Source organism: Nyctibius grandis, chromosome 3 (assembly GCF_013368605.1).
Source record: "Nyctibius grandis isolate bNycGra1 chromosome 3, bNycGra1.pri, whole genome shotgun sequence".
Taxonomy (NCBI): Eukaryota; Metazoa; Chordata; class Aves; order Nyctibiiformes; family Nyctibiidae; genus Nyctibius; species Nyctibius grandis.
The window spans coordinates 14,210,100-14,234,882 of NC_090660.1; the positions used below are offsets into that span (position 1 = coordinate 14,210,100).

At 43.7% G+C, this 24,783-nt stretch overlaps 1 protein-coding gene across 3 annotated transcripts in view; it reads right to left on the reverse strand.

The window, feature by feature from the left end:
• DSP (desmoplakin) overlaps positions 1-19,333 on the reverse strand; it is a 38,244-nt gene extending 18,911 nt beyond the window's left edge. For all 3 annotated transcript variants that reach the window (XM_068396075.1, XM_068396074.1, XM_068396073.1), the window contains exons 1-10: positions 19,140-19,333; positions 10,467-10,569; positions 8,618-8,766; positions 8,099-8,273; positions 5,297-5,425; positions 4,034-4,084; positions 2,908-3,069; positions 1,860-1,964; positions 531-626; positions 159-284 (exon numbers count right to left, since the gene is read on the reverse strand). In XM_068396075.1, the coding sequence (XP_068252176.1) occupies positions 159-284; positions 531-626; positions 1,860-1,964; positions 2,908-3,069; positions 4,034-4,084; positions 5,297-5,425; positions 8,099-8,273; positions 8,618-8,766; positions 10,467-10,569; positions 19,140-19,333 (1,290 nt within the window). The remainder of the gene's footprint in view (positions 1-158; positions 285-530; positions 627-1,859; positions 1,965-2,907; positions 3,070-4,033; positions 4,085-5,296; positions 5,426-8,098; positions 8,274-8,617; positions 8,767-10,466; positions 10,570-19,139) is intronic.
• Between the last annotated feature and the right edge of the window lie 5,450 nt (positions 19,334-24,783).

The window sequence follows — 24,783 nt, forward strand, 5'->3', positions numbered from 1 at the left end:
TCCTAAGAAATGGACAGGAATATATTGTTATGGTTTCAAGTTCATACAGTACTGTATATAAACATTGACATACACCTGCGTTTACATTTGGTATCTGAAGAGGGCAACTGATTTCCAAGGAAAGCAGAATATAACTTGTGAGGTGAGTGTGACAGTACCTCCAGCTCTTTGATCTGCTCCAGCAAAGTTTGCAGTGACATGCTCTTATCACAGATGAACTTCTTTCTGATGGAGTCTTGTAAGTTCTTCAAGTAGCTCTCCGTGGCTTGGGCCTCTTCAAAGAACTACAGGAGAAAAGTTGTGATTTCAGCTGTACACAGCTCTTAAAAATCTCAGCTAAAAATCAATGGATTCCTTTCATGAGAAATCCCAGGTCACACCTGGCAGAACGGTAGCATTTACAATATGGTAACAGTGTGTTATGCATAACTGTGCACGGATTTAGAAAGATTTTGGTACAGAAAAAAATATCTGTGATGGGATTCACACTTTTAACAAAAGCAGGGTGAATTCTCCATATCACTACTCACCTGAAAGTAAGCTGCATTCTCTTTCAGATGAACATCAATGCATTTGGTGATCTGAAGAATCCAGCTCCACTGAGTTTGTAATGTATCCATGTAGGCCTAACAAAAATAGTAATATACAGAACTCAAACCACCACATTGATCTCTTTCCCATACCTAGACTCAAGCAAAATTATTTATGCTCCACATAAATGCAAATAAAAAAATCTGCTAAAACAAATTCATGCACACCAGAATAATGTAATTCATGCAAATAGTTCTTTGACTTCTAAGTACCTAACTGAAAAGAGTAAATACCTGCTTGTGGGATGCAGAGAGAAATTTGTTCATGACTTGAATTTTGTTTGATCAGCATAAAGCCTGAAGTGCATGAACAAAAAGGGGTGAAAGGCACAAACAGTAGTGCAAATGAAGTATTTCAATTGCAAATTGTCATGTTCTCGTTCTTCCAAGGAACACTATCAAACATGATTTTTTATGATGGCTATTTTTAAATTCAAACTTCTCAAGCAGTCCTCGTGTATATTCTTTAGAAAATTACACACAACTTTTACTTCACTGCTAGAGCTTACAAGGATCTTTCCTTTAAGGCAGAAACTGACCACAGAACAAAAATGAATGGTGATTTTACACAATGTAACAGTTAACAAAATAAATACACTGAAAAGCATGACTGACTCATTTTTTTCCTATTCGCTTCTTTCAGTTTCAGGGTTCTTATGCACTCTTAAAACTATAAGAACTACAGCATTTCCTAATAAAACGAGATTTTCCAAATTGTTGCAGCCTTTGTAATTGAAAGGTAAAAGTACACCAAGCTGTGCAAGCAAAAATGTCTTGCCTAAGCTGTAGAAAGCACTATGAATTTCACTGGCAGAAAGTATTTGCACCTGGATTAATTATAAACCCTCAGCAAAGGGTGTGGCTTTCTTCAAAACATGCCTACTAAGATAGCAGAAGAACAACGACATGCCTTCCTACCATAAATTCTGCTGTAGTCAGCTCAAACAGGATACAGCAATTTCAATACACTCAGACAACTCCCTAAGCCTTGTATTAATTTTTACATGCATCTATCATCAAATTTGATAGCACATCAAGAGAGCTCTCCCCATAGCTCTGAAGAAGCCTGCAATTGTTGTATCCAGGTTTGTAGAGGAAGGTAGTAACCTTTATTAGAGCAGCTCATACAGATGGATAAAAATGGACATGCTTTTTGGCAGGCAAACCCTTCTCAGGTCCAAATGCAGCATTTAATTTGCTGACCTTCACTGGGAACTTTTCCCTATAGCAACTAAAGGAGCAAGTGAAATCACATGAAGTCTAACTCACCTCAATTTTGTCTGAAGCAGGGTGTTGGTTGAGCACTAGCTGGTCACTTTCTTGCTTTAGCTTGTTGAGTTCTTTTTCTTTAAGCTCCAGTTCACTCATGCGTTTCTAAACAACCAAAACACAGAATTAAACAAGCCCCCAAACATACACTGCACAGGATTATTTACTTAAAATTTTCCAGATAGTTGTGATAACGTAAAATTATCCCTGCTAACACTACATATTAATTCTATTCATTGTACTGAAGTTAATTATGAAGACAGTAGAACCAAAGAAGGTATAATCATCTCAGTTCTACTCTCTAGGCTTGCTGCGTCACAGAGCAAAGCACCCAAAGTTCTGCCTTTCCTAGGAATGATGGAAGCAAAAATGACTGGACATGGCAAGATCCAGAACAAATGAACCAAAAAAAAAAAAAAAGTACCTCCTTAATAGTGAGAATTTTTATTACTTTTTCAATTTGATAATCAGCACCAATACTGATTAAAGAAACACACATGCTGAATTTCCCTATGTACCCACAGAAGACAAAGAGCAGTGCAAACTGCCTCTGACAGTGCGTTCAATGTACCGCTGGCAAAACCATCAGAGAAAGAGAGCGCTGTTCCCTCTGGTATAGCTCTGCTTCCTGGAGACAGACATCAAGGCCAAATATGGGGACCCCCTAACCACTACATAGTCCTAAGAGGGAGAATTAAACTGCTTGATCCAAGTCCCTTAGTTTAGCATGCCAACATAATGGCTGTGTGCACAAGCTATGTGTGATTACTAGTCCACAGAAGACTATATCGGTAAGGCCAGCCTCCAAGGTCAAAAAAACCCATTACAACTGGTTGAACGGGAGCACAATCTTCCAGCAGACGTCCAATCTTGACTCAAAAGGTTGTCACACAGTATTTAACCCAAAAGTGTTGACAAAAGTCCCCAAGAACTTCGAAAGAGTGAAGAAACACCCATCCTGTGATCAGTCCCCGTGAGCCAGGCTGTTCCTCCCTCACTATCCCAAAAGAGGGCCCATGGAAAGTACGGGGAGGTTGAGCTGTCTTACAGAGAAGGCCTCCTGCTTCCTGGCGATGTCAGTGTTCCTGTCACTCCAGTCGTAGAGAAGTTCCTCCTCCTCACAGTCATTGATCCACATGATCTCTCTGCTGGTGGCTTGGATGAGGTTCTGGAACTGACGAAGCTGATCCATTCTCTCAAAAGAGTATTTCTGCAAGGAATTCCAGAAATGAGAAGCCATGAACACAGAAATGCCTGTGTTGGGTCGAGAAGGGGAAGCCAAGAGCACAGCATGTCCTTTAGGGTTTTTTTTAAAAACTAAAATAACAGTAAAAACCACACATCTATAAAACCTGTTGGCAATGGACAGCTGATAATGTGCCTGGGTTTAAAAGGCTATGAAACCTGCTGGCTATGGAAGTCATGTCTGACTTTACAGAACAACAGGAACTGGAAGTCAGCAGAAAGTCATTTCAAACACAAGTGTAGCAGACAGGTAGGCAGGCAAGAAAAAAGACATGGGGGAAAATACAAGAAATGCCTGAACATGTAACATCATCTGCTGCTCATAGTACATCCCTGACATTGTAGCAGTACCTTTTGCACAGATGGCACTTCATGAAAAGATTCCTTCTCTGCTCTCACATCATAACACACATCCTGTTGCTTGAAATATGTACAGGCATCACCTTCCAATCCCAAGGGTTAAATCTACCATTTGCACAAGATTCTCCCTGTATTTTACATGAAGATCCAAAGTGGAGAAGATGCACCGCCCTACACAGCATTTGGTTCTAATCCCGCCTTTGAGTAACTTTTTACGCTTCATATGTAGACTAACTTCATCACTACATTTACTCCCATTAAGGAGGTAGAGTTCTACTCTTCATTTGCTTAGTGACCAACTGCCGTCACCAAGTGCAAACTAGAAACTGCTTTATGAGGGTAAGTCAATTATACACCAGGTAAGGAATTAATCGCAAGTTCATGACTCAAACTGAACCTTATAGAAACTACAAAGCACTGTCAGTTTACTAAAGAATCGAATTATTTAAACATGCATCTTTCATTCTGTTGAAACCTGAAGTGTCCCTTGACTACCACACTGGTGTTAATAAAGGAAAAAAGAGCATTCATCATAGACCTTATCAGACATGAACACATCTCATGCTCACCAGCAGTCCTTCATATTCTTCCTCCAGCTGATGAACCGCAGCCTTCTCCCGCTGCAATAGAGACAGCAAATATTTAGTGATACTTTTACAAGTTGCCTATTCGCTGATGTTTCCTTTACAGTGTTAGTATCATAATGTTATAACTACAGGTGGTAACCTGCAAATGCCTGCAAGAGACAGAGGTGAGGGGCAGATCTGCACCGCTGAAGGACCACAAGAAGTATAAAACCAAGGCTTGGACAAATTTACTTCCCTCAGGGATGCTTAGTACATAAGCAAGGTTGCACATAATCCTTGTAATACCAAAACAGCTCCTGAAACTGGATCTCTTTCTGTACCAAACTCCTAGACATTTGTGGGGAACCAGCTAGTCCTAGAGCTCAGATTTGGAGATTACGAAGTAGTATAAACTATGATGTGAGCAGGAGGCTCTAATTTTTATTCTCATTTCTATGACTGAGAACCTGCACAGCCTTGGAACTGGGATTTCATAGGGCCAGACTATCACCTTTCCTATTTGAACAAGCAGAAGGGAAAAGGGAGTAACGCCCCTTCCACTTTTCAGCTTAGCTGAGAGATCAGAGCTCCAGAACAGAGTCCCTTTTCTTTAGATCCAATTCTCCCTCCTCCTGTCCATGTGAGCAATTAACAGAAAAGAAGAATGGGAATGAAGTAAGCCTCCTCTGTCCTATACCTAGCTGCTGGACTGACAGCAGAGAAGTTAAACACTGCATTTTCTGTGACTTCTTTATTCCAGCTACAAAATCCAGAGAGGACCAGAAGCCTCAGAGAGGCAAAAAAAGAAAAAAAACAACACGAAAAAACCCACACCTAAGAAAAGCTCTAATCTTAGCCCAGAATTTGGGCATTTTTCACAGAAATTCCCTCATTACTCAAGGCTGTATCCAAGCACCCACCTTATCCTTTCACTTTAATTCTTTTAATGTAGCTAGATACAAAGTGAGAATAAACATTCTTAGCCATTCTTCTCACAAAAAAATGTTGCAATATTTATTTGCCAGTTTGGTACACAACAACAAAATGTTAAATAGCTACTAATCTTTCGTTTTAAAATTCTGGGGAAAGAAGTGGAACACAAAATAATCATGAAACAACAAATAGGGTTGAAAGTGGTTGCTATCACACCACCAGTGCTTTCTGAAGAGAAGCTGAGCTATTCAGCATTCCTTTTTGTAGTAGAACACCAGCAAGCAAATGATATAAATCTAGACTAAGCAACCTGTAAGGGAAGACAGTAATTACCAGATCTGTTTTGACTTTGTCCAGGTGCCAGCGATAGTCTCCTATGGCATTGTGGGTCCTCCTATGCTCACTAATTTGTTGCTCGATGGATGTTGCATCAAACCCCCATTTCACTAGCTCCATTTCAGTCTAGGAGAAAAAGACAGTATTTGTACTTTCATTTCCAACATTATTATCTAAATTGGAGCATAAAGGAATTGGACTGAAAGAAACATGACTATGCAGTAGAAAGTAAAACTGAACAAAGGGAAGTTCAGAATAGAATTACAATTTCTTAAAATTGTCATCACTTAAACTGTGTGACAGGCTCCCAAAGCAGAAGAAACAAAGTGGGGAAAACATTTAAGTTGCTGAAAATTAGACTAGATGAAGCACACTCAGTGGTGTCTTTTCATCTTTTTCTTTGGACCAAACTGTTCTTCTATGTTCTACAGTATAGTTACATTCTTATCACTCTGAAAACAAACTATGACTTTATCAAACAGTGCTATTGATGCAATTCAAGTGAAAATACCCAGAGTCAAGTTCTGTAGCCCAGTACAATACGTTTCTATTTTAATTACGCTCATGTAAACTCCAAAAACTTCAGTTAAATGCAGTCAAACTACACGAAAAAACAGACGAGAAACTGAAATGATTATAGAATGTGTTGTTTGTCTTGCATTTTGGCGATATTTATTGTAGGATGCTGAGTGAAAATCTCTAGGAACAGCCTTTGAAAAACAGTAATACACCTGGATAATTACTAACTCAAAAACTATCTGATTACAGTTCTTTGTTTCGTTATTTTCAAATATTAAAAGCTGCTGAGTTCACAATTCAGCTCCTCAAACTCCAAATCATCTTTTATGCTGTAAAGATGCCCACTGTCTCTGTCTGAATGCCTGTCTGCGCGTGCGCACAGTAAAGAAACAGATACCTTAATCTTGGGATGGGACCGAAATTGGTAATTACCAGCCTAGAGCCAAATCTCTATGAGTCAACAGACCACAAAAAAGCCCGAACCACGCTCAAGCGTAGGGATTCAAAGGCAGCGTTGAAAGCTATCCAAGAAGCAAATCCATTTTGCATTCAGCCATCTAAAAGTTACAGGACTTTGACCCTTCTCGTTAAACAGTCTAAAGAGACTGTAGCAACAGCAGCAGCCCTGGCTGGCTGCCAGTATGCGAACAAATGCTGTCTGGATTTCGCTGCACTTTCCCTAATTCTGAACTGGAAATTTGACCAACCCTCCTACCACCCGATTCCTCTGTCAGCAAACCATCCAGACAGAAAACACAAAAACACCAGCAGAAAACCACATTTGCTCAGACCTTTTTCCCACATCTCACCACATTACTAGGGGGAAATATTATCCTGGTCCCAATGTGAGCAGGTAACGAGACACAGCGAGGCATGGTGGGAAGAAGAGGCATAGTGGGAAGTTCAAAATAAGTTTTCCCTAAAAAACCTCAAAAGCCGAACAGGGAGCTAAGTGCTTACTGGCCCCACCTCAGCTTTGCCATAGGGATTGAAGACGGGAGAGCGAGCCTTTTACTTTCACAGGAGCTTTTGTGTGGGAACAGAGTTATAAAGCACTTCCTTATGCTCCCTGTGCTTAGCGAGGGGTGTCTGAGCAAGGTGTCTTGTGGCATCTCTGGAGGTGCAGCATGTTCACGGTCTTTCATTGCTGGAAGCGTGCCCAGTGTCTGTCCAACATCACTCCTCAAACCATGGCAGGTCTGATGATAAGCCTACTCTCCCACAGTGTGTGTAGAGCAATCATATCTGCTGTTGCTGTCCGGGAACAACGCTTATACACGTTACCACTCAAGGAGTGCATCTCCACTTCCCCTTCCTCCTCTAAAACATGCCATGCTATGGGAGGGAACTGAAAGACTAGACTATGACTAGCACTCACATAAAAGTATGGGAACTGTATAGAGCTCTCCCCTCCTCATCTGGTTTGCATAGCAGCCACCTGCAAAACACCATATGCAGATAACAATGACAGGATCACTAAGCAACAACCTAATAGAGAGAGATAAAAATAATGCAATCTCAATTTACAAGGAGTCTGAAAAGTGTAACTTCAGCCACCTTGTTCCATCCTCCCTACCTGTCTCTCAGAAAGGGCTGTCCAACCACAAACACACTACTTTCAGTTCAGCAGCACAAAAACAGGCTATGGGCTCTCAACATGTGTTTTCTACTCCAGGTTACACCACCAACAGCTATGCATAGGCAAATTTATTCTGGGAATGCACCAGATAGCAACTTCATCATTTTCATGTGTATTTCGGCAGTGACTTCTGAAAGCCTAGTCCTGTGGCAATCAGCTCTACCTTCTGGCTCCCACTGTGATAAGGATAGATTAGAGGGGGAGAACAACTGTAAAATACTGGACAATGGTTAAATATGTGAAGCTGGTCCTATCTGTGTAAAGGGTTAAAATAAATATGAACCATAAAGGAAATCTGTGGAAGGAAGGAAGGAAATATTGAGCATAAAAATCTCTAACGCAAACATGCCAATGCCTTTTGTTATGTTAACAGCTATGTCTCATTTAGCTTTCAGATCTAACTTATACACTTTTTCCTCTGCAAAAGACGACCCCAAATCCATGTTCAGATTTCAGTGGAAACTCACTATATGTACCATATGGTTGGGGCAGGGGTGGGGAGAGAGGAACTTGGAATAATATACGAGCATTCATGTGTACTTTTACGTTTCTACTGGCACCCAAAACATTATTACATGTGAGGCGACATTCATAAACACTACCAGTTATTAGCATTGTCTCTGGGTTTTGCACAGATTTACCTTCTGCTGCCTCATCCAGCTCAAACATTCACTTGTGACACGTTTCGTGTACTCATCCCAGCCTGACCCACTCTGAGAGGAGTAGCAACCACCGCCTTTGGAGCTGGCCCTCCTGGCGCGGGGAACACTGATGGCTTTGTACAGGGCACGCATTTGCTCTTGAAGTTGAAGCAGCCTGAAAGGGAAGGAACCACATAGCATCTATGAGGAAAACATCCAGAAAACATGGAAACAATGCAATTCATCTTTCCCACTGGACCACCAAGTATTCAAAACAAAGTGCTGAAAGCACGGGCTGTGGAAAAAATATACTGACTAAAATTTCATGGGGACAACCAAGGTGTGAAATTCTGTAAGAAATATATTACTGCAAGGTCCTTCTCCATGTTAGCATGCCCCAGATTTAGTTCCACCTTACTGATTTCTGCTGCATCCTGCAACACCAGGGAAGGTGAGCACTTGAGACACCACAAACCTCTATCAGCCACATTCCCTCCCCCAGCCCTTCCCTGGCAATACCTTTTCTGATACATGTCACAAGGCTGGCCCATCTGCCTCATCTCTCTGATCAGCCCATCCAGGATATCCATTTGGTCATTTGCCTGTGCAAAACACTCTTCCAGATCTCTGTTCCCTCTAATCTGGACACCATCCCCATATTTCAATTCCTAAAACAAATAAACAAACAAAAAAAAGAGATGGGAAACAAAATTAAATATTCATCACCTAAGCTTCAGCTTGGTTGTTTTAAGAGAGATATTACGAGGACCGATTATTTTTAAGAAGCGTGATACATTTCAACTGCTAGGTCTCTGATTGCCAGTTTTAACTGGCAGAAGGCCAATTAATAGAGGATCCACAGTCATTGGAAAGTCCTTATTACAATAAAATATGAAAGAAAATCATTAAAGCATAATACCAACCAAACCTTGCCATAAAGAACACCACATCCTGACTGATGTTTATTTCAGCGGAACCAAGGCTTCACACAGTGTGCTAAGTTTTTAAGACCTTATGCTTTTGTGTTTAGAGGACAAGAAGCAAACACTGTCCTAGTGGGAGCTGGTGGATATTGCTCCTGATTTTTCAAAAGTTTCCGTGAGGTTCTAACACTTTCCTCCCCTGCAAAAATGTAGACTGCACCCTGTCTGCCTGGGACCCGTTCCATGCCCCGTCACATTTGCATCCCACCTTATCACCCAAAGTGCAGGCAAATTCTCCATGCACCCTCTCAGTGCAGTGGATCAGCATGGTCACAGTGCTTCAAGCAGGAAGACACAGCTTTTTGATCTCATCTCACACTGACACAGCCATGCTGAACAAAACATAACCCAGCTGTGATTTGATTTTGCAAATAAAATGTTGATGGACCTCATTACTTTGTCCTTTAGAAAGGAAAGAAAAACAAAAGTAAGCAATGCATGTTGTGGCACCAAGCTGGAACTAAACATCACTTTCTTTTAACTTCACTGGAATAATATTAATCCTTAACAAGAGGCAGTTATTTACTCTGGCATTGATTTTTATATAAACATGCTCACACGTGCTGTATCTCTGAGAAAAAAAAATGAACTGCTAACCACAGAGTTCCTTCCTGAAAGAATTTTCTGTCCACAGAGGGTCAAACAGTGTGCATTAAATCACATCTACTGCCAGAACTGCAAATGGGTTTTGCATCTCAGTGGCCTCAACAGCAGGATGCACTCAACACCCTGCACTGCCTCTGATTTCAGCAGGAACAAAGGACATCCCACATTTGCCAAGACTGAACCTAGCGTCAGTGAGTACCCCACCCTCAGGCACTATGGGTTTATATCAGTGTAGTGTACAGCAAAGATCATCTGTATGCATTTGGGATGAAACAGTCACGAAGATTTTAATCTGGTTTCATATATTTCTTTAGGAATCATCTGGAAAAATAAAATAAAGGTAATGAAGCTTTTTCCTGTGCTGGTTCAGGTTCATTATGGTCCAGAAAATGATGACAATATTCTACAGGACACGCTAGGACAGTATAAGTGGTCATAACATTATTAACAGCTGTTTACACTGACAGTGGTCTTGATCTAAAACTGAAAAATAAGATGCAGTAGAATGTGTTTGAAGGGTGGGAGTTTTTTTTAAATCAAGAAATCCCCCTTTTCTTAATTGGATACATTTCCATCAGTTTCACTGAACACTGAGTGCAGATGGAAGAGGGAGACTTAGGAAGGAGCTATGCTATTCCACTCCCAGTTGCCTCACACAAACAGCTGAAAGGGGAGAAAGGAGATGAAGAAGCAGAGCCTGTGAGTCCAAATAACAACGCAGCATTCATTCCCTGTAATATTCATAATCACTTTTGATAAGAAGAACAAGAAGCACTCACTGGTTGTACTATGAGCTCAGCTCGCATCAGGCAATCCGAACAGTTTTGCAAAAGCTCCTGGATGGTGTTCTGGCGCCTGGACACCGTACAGGTCCCATTCTGACTGTTGTGGGGGAGAAGAAGAAGATGAAGTAAGTACACAGTAATTGCACATTTTGAAGAGACACAAGAAACACAAAATTCAGAACAGCTAAGGGAAGCTGTATGGAATAATATATCTCATTTAGCTTCACAGAGACACACACACTTTATCTGGCCCTCCTGCATAACTGCACCGTGAAGTTTTAATGACGATTCCACGATGGCAGAGCCACTTTATAAGTCTGTAACAGCAGGCATGGACTGACTTCGCCACAGGATAGAGTAGAAGGTGGAGATGGGCATGCCATAAAGGAGAAAGCTTTTCTTCCGGTACAGGTATTTGTAGCTTTGATAGACAAAACTTTGGCAGTATTACAGTGAGAAGGAATTATTCACGCTTTTTGTTAAAGTCAGTACATGAGAACATAGCCTTTGCGTGATGTTATCGTATGTGTTATCACACCAGCCATCGAATGCCAGAGCATAAAAGGAAAGCAGGATCCTCTGCTACACAAGCGCATGTGCACACAAGTCCATTCAAACGTACGAAGGGCCCTTTTATCAGCTGAAATGCATGAAGTTAGTGCAGTGCCTTAAGCAGGGATTACAAGGTGCACAAGCCACTACAAAAAAAGATGTAGGGCCTGAAATTAGAGGACATGCTTTCTTACAAATAAATAGAGAGTTTGGGGGTTCCAAGCAAAACTCCACAACTGAAAACACTAGTGGAGGAAAAAGCCAAGATAGATAATGGGGTAATTATTGTTGTCTTGCACATAATCTACTGCATCCCTACCGCCAGAAGGTTGCTTTTCCAGCATTTGGGATTCAGCCACCAAAGCGAGCCACTGCTAGTTGAACGTGGGTGAGGTGCTTCAAGCAAGGAACGATTCCATGCTGATGGAATCAGAGCTCCCAAGCAAGCCCAGGCAGCTCCCACACCGAAGTACTTGCCAGTGAAACTAAAATAAACCACTACTAAGAGACAGTAAGAAATGAAGGCACTTCCAAGCCTTGCCTCGTTTTCTAACTCCTATGCTCACAGTAGGTAACCTTTTCCATTACAAATCACTGAAGGCCCAAGTCTTCCATACAACACTAACATCAAAAAGACTACCAGTGCAAACCTGTCCAGCTCAGAGCCAGCAAGTCATCTGGATTCAATGGAAATCTTTCCACTGACTTCAACAGACTCTGACCATGCTTCACAAAAGGAACTGTGACAATGTAAAAAACCTGGCAGAGCTGTCCTTGGGAAAATCACTGCAGTGGTGAGCAACATTCAATGGTATATTTTTAAGAGTTCTTCTGCAGCGTATGCAGTTGGTGCTTCAGCAGCCTGCCATTCTCCTACCACTCTTCTTGAACAAGCAGAAAAAGTTTGAGCAACTTTTTACCAGCTTCCCTCAATACCAGGGAGCAGACCCTCAAAGACACAGACACGGGACTGGAGAATCACTGGGTGACTTAAAACAAGCTCTACACATGCAACTCCTGGCTTGCGCTGTGAACCTTTGGCTGCACAAACGCCCTACTGTGCTATGCACCCCTCTCTATTTTGGAAACAGCTTAAAGAAAACAACCATGAAAAATAACTTATGGCTCTGATTTTGTGCCAGGCTTCCCGTCAGCTTCCTTTTCTAAATCATTCCTTCTCCTTAGGCATCGCTGGTGTGTTTGGATCCAGAAGTATCTGACTGCAACTAAAATTTACATTTAATTATGCCCACAATTATTCTGATGAATGAAACATAATAAAGAAGAGACAGGAACTTTCCAAGCAATTTTATCTTTTTAGAATATCAGAAGAGTATTTTTTTCTTCAATCGCTTTTTCCATCATCCCCTGACAGCTATAAATGCCAGATATCCATTAAAGCCGAAAGAACTATAGATGGAGACCAGACTTCCACTCTAATAAATCAGAATATTTCCACTGGCTTCACTAACCTCAAACGCATTAATTCACTTTACACTGAGAGGAGGTCTAAACAACAGCTGTCATAGTTAACATGCTAAGAAATTGTGAAGAAAAGCTATTTTCAAATAAAACAAACTACTCAAACAATTTAAAAGATAAAACAAGTATTTTGTGTTCATCCCAATGATGCTAGAATACCACATCCAGAATTACTGCTCAAATAATAAAAAAGTTGAAAAACTGAAGATGGTTTAATATAGATGCACAAAACTGTTTCAAAGGCAGGATCAGATGCCTTGAAGTGGGAGGCTTAAGCGCACCCTATTTAGATCTTCAAATAAAGATCCACAAGCTACTTGTTTACAGTTCCCAGGGACCTTCACAAGAAGAAAGCAGCAAGCATTTAAGGCTCTCCAATCTAGTAGATAAAGACATAACCAAAATAATAGCAGAAACTGGAGAAATACAAACTGAAAAGACAAAAGAGCACAATATTTCAATGCTGCTTTTAACACCTTGGATGTCAGTTTTGCCATTAAACAACCAAGTGTTTTGCTAGTCAAAATACTGAGCTCAATACTAGGATAACGGGTGAAAAAGTAGCGGCCTGTTAAAGGCGACTGATGACACTGGGTGAGCCAATGGCTTTCAATCTGTCAGCCGGTCAAATGGAGCTACACTGGGTTATGGGGCATACCCAGAGACAGCAGATGCCACTATAGGAGCTGATGTTTGATGGCATAGCTCCACCAAGTCAACAGGACTCAAAGACTTCACATCCGAAGAGGATTTAGCTGTACAAACATATTCAAGAAGGGCACAAATCAATCTCTAAGTTTAGAAAATAAAAATATTTAGCAAGACAATACGTCAACATATATTGGTTGATACATCAGATGGCACTAGCATGATCTCTCATGGACACATCTTCAATACTTTTCACTCATGTGACATGAGAGTATTTCATCATAAGCAGCTTCAAAGGCCCTCGGTGTAATGTTTCTCTTATTGAAGCCAACAGGCCTTTAATGGGAATGAGTAGATCACAGCAGAAACCCCAATGCAGAGTAAGCAGACATCCAGCCTTGAGGCAGAAGGAAACAGCCAGCCAAAGGAAAACCATACCCAACACAATGGCGTAAGGAAAAAAAAGTACTGGACTAAAGAAATTGAGGCAAACCCTAACCCCTAAACATGCTACATGGCATCAGAACGTGAAGGCAAGAAGGAATCTGGATTTTCAAAGTACAACCATGTAACCTCGATTATATATAAAAACACATTTATGTCCCTCAGAAAGATGTAGGACCCCAGCAATCCTCACAGGACACAGATTAAGCAGATTACTACAGACGGTATTTTGTCAATGTCTCTCTTGCTTCATCTGATTTCGTTTACATGAAACTGAACGAGTTTAAAGTAATGTTTGGTCATTGTAACAACTACTGCTGCCATGATGACAATTTGATTTGATTTTAACTCTGGCAACATCTGAAGATCAAACCTGTAAATAGGATCCTGCTGCACCAAACACTCTAGGCACATCACACGGTGACAATACAGACAGGTTTTTCACTTCTTTTACTGCTCCCCTGTAAATACAGCGTACCTTTCCAACCATTCCAGCAGAATGAACTGGAGCTTGGTCTTTTAGCAGGACTTGTAACGCAAGATTGCAGGGACTCCTAGTAATAAATACATGCATTTGCAAGAATATGACTACTTGCTGTACTGATTTGGTTTTGTAAACCCTGCCAAACAGCGCTGAGTGAAACAGCCTGGATTGCTTCAGACCTTAACTGCTTATTTGTCCCTACAACTCAAAATTTTAGACCATGACACTTATTTTGAAGGCAACTCATGAATTTCAAAAAGACACTATTAAACTGAGCTCTTTATTAAAATTATTTAGTTTTAATAGTCATTAACTATTAAAGGCGCAAAGGAAAACAAAGGTGGGTAGTGTCTTTGTTTTAAAATTACGAGAATACTTCAAACCACAGAAGAATCACTTTTATTTGGGACCTTAAAATGTAGCCCTGTATCTCTCTACTGCCAGAAGAACCCTAGGAAAGGCACAGCATCTTCGTGTTGTCATCGTTCTGTACAGGAGCCACCCTGCTTGCTGCAGAGTACATTGCTCCCTTGCTATGCTGCGCTCTTGACTCACAGAGAAATGAGAGCCCCGGACTTCAGGCAGGATGGTGGCTCAGACACCACCTCCTTGCTGCAGTACACCCCACCTGAGCTAAACTCAGCTGTTACCTTACCCTTGAATCCTCAGTTTCTGAACTAGGATTGCACTTAACTGTTAAGAGGTACCAGTGATCCTCACAAGACCCCCAGCTCCACAGAAACAAGAAAAAACTATTCCTGCTTTTTGTAAACGGGACTGAGAAACGATCTCAAGGCCATGCAGTGAGTTAGGAGAGTTGAGACAGACACGGCAAACCCGGCTGTGCCCACGTCCCCGGAACACAGCAGGGACGACTACTGCTGCCACTGACTTATTCAAGCAGCCAGAAGATTTCTTAAGTGATACATTTTAAATAAATGATATATGCTCCGTAAACACTTGGCTTGCACCTTTACAGGCCCAACCGAGTGGTCATTACTGCAGAACCTGAGGGGGAAGGAAGAAAGCCAGATCCCTTCTGCTTCCTCATTTGCCTCCTGCTGCTGAAGACCTGCACACCCCCAGCATAAATGCCTGCAACGTGGAGGCTGCTCTGGTTTCTGCCTTGGTTAGGACACATCAAGAGGCTGCTGTGTTATCCGGGGGGCGATTAGCGTCTAGAGAAGCAGGGCAGAGGAGACACGCAGAAGCTCTGCGGAGCCTTCCAGCAGCTTCACAGCTCCTTAAAGCTTTGGAAGCACAAAGGCAACACTCTTGGCCCAAAGATTTGATCTAAACCAAACTAGAATAACCCTTGTTAAATTTTCTGATCCTCCACAAAACATTTAGCCTTTTAAAAATTCAAAGTTTTTTTTCATTCAAAAAGTAAAGGAAGCTTTAAAAAAAATCTTCTTGAAGATCCAAAGTATTGAGTGACTCCCATAACTCAACAATGAGAGCAAAACAATAGCACTTCTTTTTCTCCTCCTGCCCCCCTGCACACAAACTTGTTTGAACAAGAAATAGATTCATCAAGGGATTACCTGGTGTGCCCAGGGTAGGCAAGTCAGAAGAAAAACCTGACCTGGAATCTCCCTTCCCAGTACACAGCCTGCACACACCACGGGACTAAACCACCACCCATCCGACACCGCCTGCCGCTTGGGTGTGTGTGCCCCTGGAAATGCCCAGGCACAACGCTGGCAAAAGGTGGCAAACCACAATATCCCTAAGAATATAACCAGAAAATAAAATACTATAAATCAGTGTTTTTCGCCCCCTTCAAAGAAGGTGAACACAAGTGTCAGAAATTATCGAGAGTTTCATAACTGGGTTCTCCCCACACATCTCTGCTCTTACTAGGATCAGTTTTGGCACACCACGGCCTCAAGAAACTAGTCCCATCCGCTGAGTATGCACATAGACTAAGGCACAATGACAGCAAATCTCAAAAGATGTCTGCATCTTGCACCATTGACTCTAAATACCATTAGAATCATGTAAAAATTTAAGAGTCTCTGGTAAAATCTTAAGAGCCCTGAGGCTAAGTGCGTTCAGAGGAAGCAGGGATTCACAAGGGATCCTGCCACACCTATTCACAGAAAATCCTTGCGCTTTTTCCCAGCAGTACTAATCACCAGGAGCAAGGGCACCGTTTCGAAAGGCCGCACCTGCCCGGTGCAGCGGGCTGCAGACACGCTGCCTCTCCCACCTCCAGCTCTGCGAGAGGGAGGTGCCAAATGCAGGGTGCAGCCTGGACTGTGGAAATACACCTCTGCCAGAGATCAGCCGCTCAAAACACCAGCAAATCCCTCGCCTGACAGAGGCTTTCACACCTGCAAAGGTATCTAGCTTGAAATCTCACACACGTACCTATGAAAAAGTGAGTCGGGATAGGTATAACCCGGTTTTCTTCTCATGGCGTGGCAGCGTCACCAGCTGCTGCTGAAACCCGTTTCTTGGCCAGCTCGAGCACAGCGCAGGCTCTGCTGGCATGGCAGGTATTCAGCAGCAATTCAGACACATTCCTCCTCCCTCTCCGTCTGCCTATGTTCTTGTTTGTCACCAGGGCAGTTTTTTCCCCGTGCAATGCTGTGGCAGAGGACCTCAAAGGGGAGGCTACTACAACAACCCCAACACTGCTCAGCTTAGCCAGGACCCTGCAGATCCCTGCAAGACTGATGGGAAGGGCAAAAACACGGCTTTGAATCTGTTTTCTCCAAGTTTACTTTGTCTGTCAGTCCCTGAAAGTAATGTCAGGGCATGGGATGTGAATTTCTAACTCCTTTTCTAACTTAAAGCTCAGAAGTTACATTAACTCTTAAGCAGAATTGTGTAAATTAATTTACTTTCATATCACACAGTGACCACGAATCCTAGGCTATTCTTTTTCCCTAATTTCAGCAATGACAAATAAAACTGCACAACTTGCCACTTTTTTTCCTTCTCTCACAGCACATCAGATTTTATCTCTCCATACCAAAGACATTGATAAATATTTGACTGATGAATTGGCAGTTTAGGAGCGTGTGACTCATCATCAAGCTGAGTATCTGTACCCTGGGCCAAGCTCATCCTGAGTTCCCAAGCCAGAAGAAACCGGGAATGTTGTAAAAGCACCTTGCTGAGCCCTAAGGGCAGGGAGCGTCTTATACTGCTCTGTGAGTAATGTAATACTCAGCACAGACTTGTCTGGCAGAATACGCCCCAAAACTTACAAGACTAGACCCTAAGTTGAATGCTACTGCATTTAAAATCAAAGTACAGTAATCTCTCCCATTGGAAAAAGAAGCTTCAGTTTTGTAAGTTCAGTAACTGTCACTAAACTTTGGCATGAAAGATATTGGGCTGAACGCAATTATTAAAACCAATTCCATAGAACATTGAATCACAGAATGGTTTCAGTGGAAGGGACCTTAAAGATCATCTAGTTCCAACCCCCCTGCCATGGGCAGGGACACCTTCCACTAGACCAGGGTGCTCTAAGTCCCATCCAACCTGGCCTTGAACACTGCCAGGGAGGAAGCATCAACAGCTTCTCTGGGCAACCTGTTCCAGTGTCTCACCACCCTCACAGGAAAGAATTTCTTCCTAAAATCTAATCTAAATCTACTCTCTTTCAGTTTAAAACCATTACCCTGGTGATGATGGCCCTGATCCTGCAAGCACAACATGCACAGGCATTAGTGGATTTTCTGCACGCAATGAATGTGCAAAATCAGGGGTGATTGCTTTTTTTCATTAACTGGTAACATAACACTCATTTTGTATTGTGGGGGACATTTTAATTTAAATCAGCACTAATTAAAAATAAACCTATGCAACTCAGTAAGGTGCAAACAGATATATTGTTCTGCAAAAAATTACTTAAAAGTATTTCGTATGGTCAGATGTTTTAATATGCAAAAAAAATACGTAAAATATATATATATGTATAGTATTTCGATCTCATTAACAGGGGTCTTTAGTTCCATGCAGAAGCCTTGCAATAAAGTGAACAGGAAGTTTCATTGCAACCTCCTTGCCAGATATGCCTTCCGAAAAAGGAGATATGAATATTATATTATAAAGAGTAAATGAAAGGATGTTGATAGAAGGTTGTTAACCTCTTGATCAGGTCTGTCCTTTCCATTCTTGCTATGCCACCACTGAACACTAAAGAAAGAAGAGCCTAACAAACTATAGACTGGTTTAAAGTATGTAACAAAAACCAAAGAGTGCTAAACCAAAGGAAGGAATTTCTCCTCCAGCGAAAGTCAGGAATAATAGCGAAGTCACTCTAGTGAATCCAATATAGTTGCACTTATTTTGCCGGAATCGATCTGCACGGATTGCTGGTACAGCTGCATCCATGAAAGCAGGTGCCCTCCAATCCAAACCAGGATCCACAGCCCACAAGATCTTCACTGTGCTGACAGCAACACGGCAAGCAGAAAGTTAAGAAGGTGGGGGGGGAGAAGCAGACTGTATCTTTGCACCCCAGCCACCAAGTATGAGGGATCACTGCATAAAAGATCACAGCCTTAAACTTCCGGGCCTTGGGCAAGCTAGAAACAAACTAAAAAATGAATAAGAGAACGATTCCCACTAGTTAAAATCGTTTTATAGCCCTAGTTAGGCAACTGCTGGTGAGAGCCGAGACGGGGTGTATGCGGTATAAAGCCATTTACCTCAGAACAGCTTGTTCTGCGTCACCGAGCAAAGCGGGGTTCTATCAGCAGAGAACTGTTGGGTCAGTACAGCCAGCACCGATGCGTTTACACCCCAGAGTGCAAAGGGGAGACACCGAGGCTACCACTCTGCCTTTTATCCCGTTCCTCTCTTCACAGAGAGTCCCCACCAAAAGTTTTATTAAAAGAATTAAAAGTTCTTTGCTTGCATTTAAAAGCCTTTTAGAAGTTAGTCTCCTTAGGGAGGTGAAAAAAACGGCTTACAAGCTTGCACACCCAGGAAACTAAACGGCGAGCAGGCCCACGGCAGGTCCCCCGAGGCGGGCCCGCGGGGGCAGAGCCGGGGCCGGCGGGGCCCGCTGCCCCCCCAGCCCGCCCCGCACCTACCCGTATCCGTCGGAGGCGTAGTCCCCCCCGTAGGTCTTCTGGTAGTAGTAGGTCTTGTGGGTGTGGGTGCCGCCGCCGCCGCCGCCCCCCACCACATGGGAGCTCATCTCGTAGCGCAGGTCGGTGCCCGAGTCGGCCCGCGCCATCCGGCCCAAGGTGTTGATCCGCGGGTGCGAGCCGCCGTTGATGCTCATGGCGGCGGGGGAGCGCGGGGGGCCGCCGCCCGGGGGGAAATGGGACGATGGGGAAAGCGACGGGGAGACCGACCCAGACCCGACGGGGGGAATGGCATTCACCGCCGGGGGGGCCCGCCGCGGTGCCGCCTCTCCCTCGCAGCCCGCCGAGCGCCGGGGAAGGGCCGAGCGCCGGGGGTCAGCGCGGCCCGCAGGTGAGGGCAGGGCAGGGGCGCCGCGCTGCGAAGCGGTATGCGGTGGCGGAGGCTGCTGGCGGCGGCGGCAAGAGCGGAGGTCCCGTCCCGTCCCGTCCCGTCCCGTCCCCTCCCCGCCGGCAGAGGAAAGGCGAAGCCACACCTTTCAGCGGCGGTTTTAAGCGGCGCTCCTGGGCGTGGAGCCGCCGCCTCGCCTGCGCTCTCCGCGTCTCCTCGGCGGTCGCCTCAGGTTGCTCCGCGGCCCCGGCCCCCGCCCCGCCGCGCCCGGCCCGGCCTGGCCTCCCCGCGGCGGCGGCGGCGGTGTCGCTCCCCGGTGGCCGCCCGGACACCGTAAGGCCTCTCTCAGCCTCGCACCGGTGCTTCCACCTCCTTGGTGCGTGGACTGCCCTCAGAAGTTGCCAGCGGAGGTTGGAGCCCATTAAAAACTTCCTCTTGACCGGTATCATATCTACGGGCCGCCGCTTCCCCCCCGCTCCCGCAGAGCCCCCGGGGCACGGGGCGGCCCGCCCCAGGGCTGGGAGCGCTGCGCTGGGGGCGGCCGGGGCACCCGCGACGCCCAACACCCTTGTGCCGCCCCGGAAAGCAACCGGCACCTGAACAAGGCAGCGCCGATTAAATCGGCACCTTTACACCGAGGACGGGTCCGGTCCGCTGAGGGTAGCCCTCCACCAATGCACCGAGATGTGGCACATCACAGGGCCAGCCTGCTTGTCAGGAGAGCGGCATAAATGTTTGTTTCATAAACTGGGAAATACATCAGGTCCCATATTTGGGAAGGCTGTTGATACTGCAAGCCCAGTTCACTTCTGAAACAGCCCTGAAACTTGTACACCAGCGCATGAGATGATTGAATTGTGTCAGGCGCTGACTGCATTTGTGCGTGAGAAAGAGACTATCCAGAAACAGGTGTTTAAACTGACTTTTTCCCTTAGTTTTTCTTGATGCTTGCCTTCTGGTGCTCTGAAAGTTAAGCTTTACTCTTATAAAATAAAAATAAGTCAGATCCTAACAACAGAATAGTTTAAATACATTTGTGTGCATGCAGAGTGTCAGCAAAGGCAGTTTGCTGTAGGATGCCCAGCGGTGCCTTCGTTATCAGCCATTGACCACTGGGTCAGTCTCAAGGGTCAATTAACCTGCCAAGCTTTTCTGAAATAATCCTGAGGCTTTCATCCCAAAGTGCAGTACAGGAGCCAGCCCTATCAGTCATCTGATGCTCTGCAACAATACCCGTGCTGTAAGTCTTTTAAACTTGTGGGAGAACACCAGCAGCCCACACCATCCATAAATTCTTGGGCCCATTTCTGTCTTCCTTGCACTGATCATTTTCCTGGTATCTTAAATGCAAGTGATAGGCCACAGGATGGTAAGTAACAACTACACAAACACACCGCAAGGACGAGACTTTCTGAACTATTCAAGAGAAAATGAAATGAAAGCAATTCTCCGCAATGCCACTGAAACTGCTGGGGCTCTGCAGGAGCACCATGGTACAAGTGAGAACCTGCCCTGCTGCTGGCAGTGGTGGTGGGCACAGTGCAGCGGAGGCGTAAGGGCTCCTCCAAGCAAACATCAGGTTGCTTGGTCCCGAAAGGCATCCTGACGGCACTGCCTGGAGCTGCATGGAGCGCTACAAAGAGGCAGAATGCAAGTTGGCTATTACCTCTGAAGTCATACAGTGACTTCTGTATTGTAATATATATGCTGTATTATATATAACGTGAGTCATTATATAGCAGTGCATATATGTATGTATACACACATACATACATATATATATGTGTATATAGAGATATATATATGTGTGTGGATTTGGGGTGCTTTTTTGAATACAGATTACATCTGCATGATTTGATGATTTGACATTACATTCCAAAGTCATTAGGGAGCAGAATACAAAAGCAGCCAGGATGAGCAAGAAAAACAAATATATAGGCTTAATGCTATAAAGAAGAAAGTAAAAAGGTAGAAAACATGTAGAATAGGAGGGAGATGCAGAATGAGGGAAACTTGAACTTTATGCCTTGATACTCCAGTCCAAACTTTTTGAAACATAAATATAAATCACTGTTAATGCATCAGCATACCTAAAAGTCAGATTTTTTTTTTGAGTGGTGATGCCTCAAGCCAGGCACTTGTATTCAGACATACGAACACAAAGCATTTTTTTCAGCAAGTCCCTTTGAGAGCTGCCCATTTCTATGTATTTAGAAATCCAAAAGTATACACTGATTTGGGGTTCTTGCTGAGTTTTAGCACTACCTCCAACCAGCCCCACCTTTCAGCTCGGACTGGTATGCCAGCTCAGTGAGACACTCCATTATCTGTGATGGAGACAGCATGTGTGTGATACATTCAGGGGCCTGAATGAGTCACTGTTACCTGGACACGTAGAAAAATGTACTTAAATAGCAAGTGGATTCTGCTGGTCCTGCTTGCTCAATTAGCCCCACTGAAATGAAGAGAAGAGGATAAGACTGAACTGATACTGAAAAGAGCTCAGTGCTCCTGTCTGAGTTGTTTTCATACATGGGCAAATGAAGTAAGTAAATACAAATATTTTTACTTGCTGAAGCAGTCAGTTTTACTTGGGTGCTACCCTAGGTGGACTCGGTTATCTTGAAGCAGGATCAAGTCACATGGGTATTGCTTAAAATTCTACCGACTACAGGAAAATATCAGTGTCATAACTGGAAGATCTTGCTTAAACCTTGCTCCACTACTTCTGGAAAGGCTCGGTCCTGGTGTGTATCTAAGACCACGTCCTAAATTCCTTGACTTTCTTTGACTTCAAAGAGTTTTTGAGAGCAAATGTCCAGTAAACTGCAAGCTGCAGAGTCTCCTTTTCCTAAGGAAAACTCCATGCAGGAAAGAATAACATGCAGTAATTTGGAGTTTCTTGCTAATCTTCCTTATCAGAAGGTGGCGTTCTGCTTCTTAAGACATAGATACATAAAAGTTGTCTGGGTCTTAGGAGATCCTCTTTAAGCAAGTCAGTCTAAAGAAGATGTAATATTCCCTCCAGGCTCCTTAAACTAAGCCAGAGCCAAAGTCTGTGCTGCAGCCCTATATCCTAACTCACCTCCTTTGCAATTGTAGACACCATGAGGATATCAGGAGAAAGCAATTCCAAGGAGGCAAAGAGAATACAGTTGTGCCTGAACATTGCTTTAATGAACAGAGGGAAGCTCCTTCATACATAATACTCGGGGTAGGCATAATCTATCTCTTTGGGTTTCGTAAAAGGCTCCTTCCCAACCCCAAATGATGTACCCAAAAGCTCTATTTTAGGCTTCGGCTGCTGGATAGTGAGTCTTTAATTATTCAGGACACTACCTGAGGTGACTGTAAGAAGCTGCACTTGTCACTGTCTATACCAGGGAGACACCTGTATTTTATCTTAAGAACTGAATTCCCAAGGCCACACTGAAATTCCCCTCAATGGCTTGTTAATTAACAACTTTTCAGCCCCTCCTATTTCATATGCCATCCTCTGAGCTTATTTAATGACATCCTCTCTTTAATGTTCTCCTTGCATGGAGAAGAACCAAATAAATTTAACATAGCTGAAACAATGATAACCAGTGACATCTGATATTCAAAGCACAAATATGAAATATGACTTGGTAGCTGATTTCCATTATTGTGGCTTGCAAAAAATCAGGTCTGGCATTGCAAACAGAGATCGAATCATCCAGTCACAGCATGTGACTCCCATGTTCCTAACTCCTACACTTTTGGGCAGTAAGGACAAGATGCACGTGCGAGTCCCTAAGGTGTCTATGTGTCTTTGTAAGGCGATTTCTATGCACCACCACTCCTGTGCAAGGGCTGTCTGGGAAGCGACAGCTTAGGCCGAGTGGCAGCATTCACAAAGTCTGTTTATTATGACATGAAGGTCAGCGCTGGGAGTTTCCACTTCCTCACTTCACACAGTGTGAACTCTCCCCAGAAAATTCACAGTTAACACTCTCAAGTCCGCAGTCTGAGCTCTTCTCTGCATGGGAAGAGGGGCTCACCAGTGGGTGCCAGTAGCAACACCTCTGTAGCGACTCTAAGAGTTGGTCTGTAATGTCATTAGTGACAAACCGACAGGGCTCAAACAATTTGCTCAAAGATATCCCTGTCATGGAGAAGATATATCTTAAATGCACTCAACCGGTGCCTAATTATGGGCAGATTTACAGCACCCTGCAGCACAATCCATCTGAAAATGTAGATATGCCCAGCGAATGTTTGGAGAGGTTGGGGACAGCAGGGAATGACTGACACAAGGTGCTCAGTGGGAGCCTGTGACTAGTCAAGCCTGGGACTGCCTGCCAAGGGCTGTCATTCCCAGGTTCCTGAACACTCGCTGTGCTCCTTTTAGACAGTCCCTGGAATACTACGCTACCAGTTTCTGGTAGGGTTAAGAAGAAATAGTCTTTGAAAGTGGGAGGTAACGCATCTGAGGACTGCACGATTCCTTCTGTACCATGCAGAAGTAGAGGGTGTGGTGAGGGATGTGTCAGCCTTGTCAAACCTGACTGACTACTCAGACAAAAAGTTTCAGGATGCCTCACTGGTTTGCTTCAGGTGGAGGAGGCCAATACGTGACATCCATATCCCACCGTGACCGACAGAGCATGCACACAATATTTCTACACAGCTCCTGATTTCATGTTGCTGCAAGCAGAGCACCCCAACAGTGACAGTACAAGTCAATTATTTAATGTTACATTATTTCTGTTCCTTTAAAAGCTCACTTCACTGTTTGGTTTCATCAACACCTGGTGACATTTGCTGGAGCTTGAGAAGTTAACATACAGAAAGATACTTAAGATACTGAGAGCAATACAAGGCTATTTCTGACTAGCTATTCTTTAGTAGCGGCACAAAAATCTTTTCAGCCACATGACATGTATGAAAAACACATTTATTTGTGAGGATGAATTATTTCAAGAAAACATGAACTTTTGGCAAGGTGCATCTCCCCCTCGTTATTCAGACAGTTTGATAATTGGTGTTAGATACCACAGTGCAGCTGAGCCACATGCAGTACAAGACGCGAAGTGGGAAGAAAACATTAATGCAGTGGAAGCTCTCGAGGGATCTTTACACTTGCTTCACACTCGGGCTGCTCTAATTTACACCCAGGTATCTGCGAGCCCAAGGGGATAAGGAGCGCGATGATTTTATTGACACCCATCCGTTACTTCTGCTTGTGCCCTCATTCTTGGAAATGGGAGCTGCTACAGTAGCCCTGTAGACACACAG